The sequence below is a fragment of the Rutidosis leptorrhynchoides genome, unplaced genomic scaffold, assembly GCF_046630445.1.
Source record: "Rutidosis leptorrhynchoides isolate AG116_Rl617_1_P2 unplaced genomic scaffold, CSIRO_AGI_Rlap_v1 contig232, whole genome shotgun sequence".
NCBI classification, from domain to species: Eukaryota; Viridiplantae; Streptophyta; class Magnoliopsida; order Asterales; family Asteraceae; genus Rutidosis; species Rutidosis leptorrhynchoides.
Genome location: NW_027266481.1, coordinates 6,871 through 11,621, shown reverse-complemented (window position 1 = coordinate 11,621; position 4,751 = coordinate 6,871). Strand labels below are relative to the sequence as shown.

The following is a 4,751-nucleotide window of genomic DNA, read 5'->3' as shown; positions in this document are numbered from 1 at the left end:
GATAGTGATGTCAGGTGATATTACTTAATTACAATTTACTCTATTCTTAACATGTAAATTGACTTAAGCAACCATGCAAAAACAATCGCACATGCACTTGAGGGCCCGCATTTAAGGGTGCACATGAGAAAATTTCTGGAACAGAAATTGATTTCTAGCCAGAAATTGATTTCTTAATTTTTATTTCAAAAATTCAGAAGTTAAAAATTTTAATTTCTGATTTCTTCTTCAAATCTATTTATGGAATAAAAATCTATTCCAGAAATAGAAAAATCAAATTATGTTACCAAACAAATTTATGTTCCAAACCTGTTCCGAAGAACAGAGAAACGGAAAAATAGAGAAGTAAAAATTTTATCATGCGCGCCCTAATATGTAAGCCACTCTTTTTATACGGTAGTATTGTGGAAAGAAACTCAAAATGAGATCTAATATGTCAGCCTTCTTACCGGGTGGATGAGAAAAGAAAGCCGCCCACTTGTACTTGTTTTTATTTTGTTTTTGGTCGAAGCCCACTTGTATATGAATACCTGTGAAAAGTGAGGTGATCCAACCACGTAAATTTATTATTTTTCACGTGTTGGAGAGAATCGGGTAGTAATTTATCAAGGACTAACTCAATCCAAGAGCAATATTTTCTTCAAAACTAAACCGATCAAATTAACTTAACCCCAGCAACAATTAGTAGTATATTTTAGTAGTACAACTTTAAAATAGATAAATATAATGTTGAAATGTTAAAGAGACATCACAACAACACTAAAATTTATACGTGAAAAATCCAATGAAGGAAAAATCACGGGCTTAGGTTGACTTAGAATATGACCAAACTCATTTTATTGCATTTTTTATGGATATTTAATTTGAAATAATATATTTACTCTTTCAATTAATGCAAAAAAATGAAATTAAAAAATAATTAATTGGTCTTAGGTTGACCTTAGAATGGGACCAAACTCATAAAATCGGTCTAGTCCTCGATCTCAGACTCAATAAGATCGCTCCATGGTCTCAAAAATTAGAGATCAATGCGATCCCTAAGTTAGGTACTGAATCGGCTTAAATCGAACCATATGCATCCCTATTTGTCAAGCGTTCCATGGTGTTCGTGTCTCTTTATTTCTTTTCCTTTTGACTTTTTCACTCTCTTTTTTCTTTCATTTATCTTAGCTGAACCCACAAAAAGGCGGACCCAGCCAACATTGCGGCGTCTCCATGAATTTCATGAATCCTGGCCAGTTTACCAATAAAGAAGGTTGACGAGCTGTTGAAGTTAATGTTGTACGGTTCCTAATCCCAGTTCCCACAAAGGTGAAGTGACTATTCAATGCACCCACACCGCACCTTTTCCTAAGACCCACACCGAAACTACCTCGCACCCATAAATTCGCAATGCAGTTTTGCTTCTTCCTTCCCTCTGATCAGTCCTCTGTACTCCCCTCTCCCTCCCTTTCTCTCCCTCTCTCTCCCCTGAGTTAACAATATAAGAGCAGCTCTACATTTCTCATACTGTCGTGCACTGTTCAAGAAACTCTTGGTTCTTGGGATTGTTCCCTCTTTTTCTTTAGTGATTTTCGTGTTTTGGGTTGATCAGAGCAAATGGGTATTTTCTCATTAGTGACAGGAAGGCCAGGCCCTAGTGGGTTTGGATCATCTACCACTGCAGAGCAGGTCACTGAAGGCATTGATGCAAGCGACGTCACCGCTATAGTCACGGGTGGATTCTCTTTCTTTTTTCTTTTTCCACCTTCTGTTCTGATCTGGCTTACAATTTAACGGAACTCGTCCGTCGTGATTTTGTTATCCAGTTTGTGTTTCATGATGTAATGTGAGCTCATCTTGAGAGATAAGAACTCGGGTGGGTCTTTAGATAGTTGATCTTGAGTTGTTGCCTTGAAGTTGATCGTCCGTTTGGCATAATCTGCAAGGAGGAGGAAGTGGCATCGGATTCGAGACGGCGAGGGTCCTCGCCTTGCGCAGAGCGCATGTCATAATCGCTGCAAGAAACATGGATGCCGCAAATGAAGCGAAACGGCTGATTCTGAACGATGATGGAGATGCTCGCGTGGATGTCCTCAAATTGGACCTTTGCTCCATGAAGTCCATCAGAGCATTTGTCAACGATTTCATTGCTCTCGATCTTCCCCTCAACATCTTGATGTAATAATCACTCTGCCCCTCTCTTGACTGTGTCTTCAGTTGTTTAGACTTTCTTGTCAAACTCCATGGGAAAAAAAAAAAAAAAAATCATTTTTTTGCGCTCTCGTATTGATAAGGCTAAATTGTCCGTTTCAGCAACAATGCTGGGATTATGTTCTGCCCTTATCAGCTCTCGGAAGATGGGTTCGAAGTGCAATTCGCCACCAATCATCTTGGTTGCTATATCTCTACAAAAATTTTCTCGGTTCAACCTAATGAAATTCTCTCCGTTGGTTAATTCTGAGTGCCCTTTTTGCTCATTCATTGGCCAGGACATTTTCTGCTGACAAACCTCCTCCTGGACAAAATGAAAGCCACCGCAAGAGTTTCCGGCATCGAGGGACGCATTGTGAATCTGTCCTCCATAGCTCATCTGCACACTTACAAGGAAGGAATTAGATTCGATGACATCAATGATCAGCTCGGGTATGCAAACTATCTCTTGATTTTTCTACTGATAGCCACTAATTTGACTTGCTACTCTTTCCTCATTTAGCGTTTCTTCTTTCCTGTTCAGTTATTCTGACAAGAAGGCATATGGTCAGTCCAAATTAGCAAACATACTTCATGCCAGCGAGCTCTCTCGCCGCTTGCAGGTGTTAATCACCCCTTTTTGTCAGAATTTTAAATCTTCGTCGATACTTTTTCGATTGTTGCATTTTGAGGCTTCTTGGATGATTTTTCCTTGATCATCAGTTAAAGGGTAACTAAATCTTCACAAGAAGTCAAACTTGACATGGTCCTCTCTCTCATTCTTCTCCCAACAGCTGTACACCGGATTCCCATCTTTACGCGTTTCCAGTCGTACATTCCGAGTTCTAACGTTTGTATTCCGCAAATGCAGCAAGAGGGAGCAAATATTACAGTCAACTCGGTGCATCCCGGGCTGATCATGACAAATCTCATGAGACATTCTTTCATCTCGATGAGTAAGTTATGGAACCGTGGAGTGAGTTCTTATTAGCAAAGAGAGGCTTCTTTTTCTTTTGCTTTACATTTCTTGCATTGTTCTGTAATGCAGGAATCATGAAGATGCTCACTTATCTGCTATGGAAGAATGTCCCACAGGTAAATCAGCGGATCTTTCCGACCTCATGAAAGAATTTATTAACGTCGTCACAAAAAAAGACGCAAGAGAAATGCTTGCAAATTTTCACTTCAGTTTTGTTATACCATTTGTTCATCTGACTCAGGGAGCAGCCACGACTTGCTACGTCGCACTCCATCCGAGCCTCAAAGGCGTAACGGGGAACTACTTCCTTGATTGCAACGAGATGGAGCCGAGTGCCCTCGCACGGGACGAGCGTCTTGCCAAGAAACTGTGGGATTTCAGCAACAAGTTGGTAGATTCGGCTTCCAAGGACTGACATAAAAACCAGATTCTCCTTTATAAACAAAGCTTGAACTAAAAATACATTAAGTAATATAGATCGCACTTTCCAAAGATTGGTGCTGTTTTTTGCTTGTACCTGGTGATGTTGCTTCTAACATCTACTAGAGCATTTATATCTGCAGTACATCTCAATGAATTCAAATGGTTTCACCTCCCATTTTATTATTGTATCCATTTTTTTCTTTATTACACAATGAATACGTTCGTAAACAGAGAATTATGAGGAAAGAAATCGATTCAAAAAGGAAATTATTGTCCATAAAAAAGATACAGAGATAGAAAAAGCCCCCAGAAAAGGTTATCTACGACGGTTATTGCGAAAGAGATGATCTAAAGAATATTCAAATCAATTGTAATCGGAGTCGAATCGAGACTTGGCTGAGCGACGACCATCAGATCGAACGGGCCTCGTCGTCCACCTCGCCCAAAGCCAAAGCCCTAACCACAAAGGCCGAGCCGGCCACGACGACAGCCGCAAAGACCGGCGGCACCAACAGGTCGACCCTCGACCTCGAGAACAAGTGCGCCGGCAAGCACACGACCTCCCCCGGCAGGTCCACTGGCACCCTCACCACGTCCTCCGGGTTGGGGCCGCCGCACTCCCTTGTGAAGGCCGATGACGACGATATTGCGGACACGAAGGCGACCTCAGGCGAGAATGAGGCCACCGCAACAGTCGCGGTGAGGAGAGCCGTCCACGCGGCAGCGTAGAGTAGGAGCGGCCGCCGCGAGAGGATGTGGTCGAGCAAGGCGGAGAAGAGAGCCATGGGGCAGGAAGATAGAGGACTTGGAAATGGTGGCAGTTGTTAAATAGGAGATCGATTGAGGACCGCCCGCCGTGATGGTGGGGATTGGATTTGGTGGGGAAGATGAAAAGTAGTAGAGAGAGAGAGAGAGAGAGAGAGAGAGAGAGAGTATTGGTGTGGTGGTGTTTTGACTTCTGTTGAGATGGTGTTCAGCTCGGTTCGGTTCAACGGCTCGCTTGGCATTGGGCAAAGAGGGTGTCAGCTTTGTGACACGTGTAAACGTCGAAAACCGTTGGCGGCATGAGGAGGAGGTGGGAGTTTCTGTGTCTTTCGCCCCACTGGTGGTGAAATGGTAGGTTGCTTTTTTTCAGGCCCTAATTTCCTTTAATACCGCGAATTTAGTTTAGTCTTAA

General features: G+C 42.3%; 2 protein-coding genes across 2 annotated transcripts; one reads left to right on the top strand and one right to left on the bottom strand.

Annotated features, from left to right (window-relative positions):
- Positions 1-1,599: 1,599 nt before the first annotated feature.
- LOC139882133 (short-chain dehydrogenase TIC 32 B, chloroplastic-like) lies at positions 1,600-3,566 on the top strand. The gene is made up of 8 exons (XM_071866502.1): positions 1,600-1,717; positions 1,929-2,160; positions 2,296-2,375; positions 2,472-2,625; positions 2,717-2,795; positions 3,044-3,128; positions 3,221-3,267; positions 3,393-3,566. Exons 1-8 carry the CDS (start codon positions 1,600-1,602, stop codon positions 3,564-3,566), a joined length of 969 nt encoding a protein of 322 aa, XP_071722603.1.
- Positions 3,567-3,984: 418 nt separating this feature from the next.
- Positions 3,985-4,359, bottom strand: LOC139882132 (uncharacterized). Its single transcript, XM_071866501.1, has one exon. It carries the CDS (start codon positions 4,357-4,359, stop codon positions 3,985-3,987), a length of 375 nt encoding a protein of 124 aa, XP_071722602.1.
- Between the last annotated feature and the right edge of the window lie 392 nt (positions 4,360-4,751).

Excerpts from the sequence above, each read along its gene's own strand:
- LOC139882133 (XM_071866502.1), top strand. The coding sequence starts at position 1,600 with ATGGGTATTTTCTCATTAGTGACAGGAAGGCCAGGCCCTAGTGGGTTT. Across the intron at positions 1,718-1,928 it reads CGTCACCGCTATAGTCACGG|GAGGAGGAAGTGGCATCGGA; the intron begins GTGGATTCTCTT and ends ATAATCTGCAAG. Across the intron at positions 2,626-2,716 it reads GACATCAATGATCAGCTCGG|TTATTCTGACAAGAAGGCAT; the intron begins GTATGCAAACTA and ends TTTCCTGTTCAG.
- LOC139882132 (XM_071866501.1), bottom strand. The coding sequence starts at position 4,359 with ATGGCTCTCTTCTCCGCCTTGCTCGACCACATCCTCTCGCGGCGGCCG.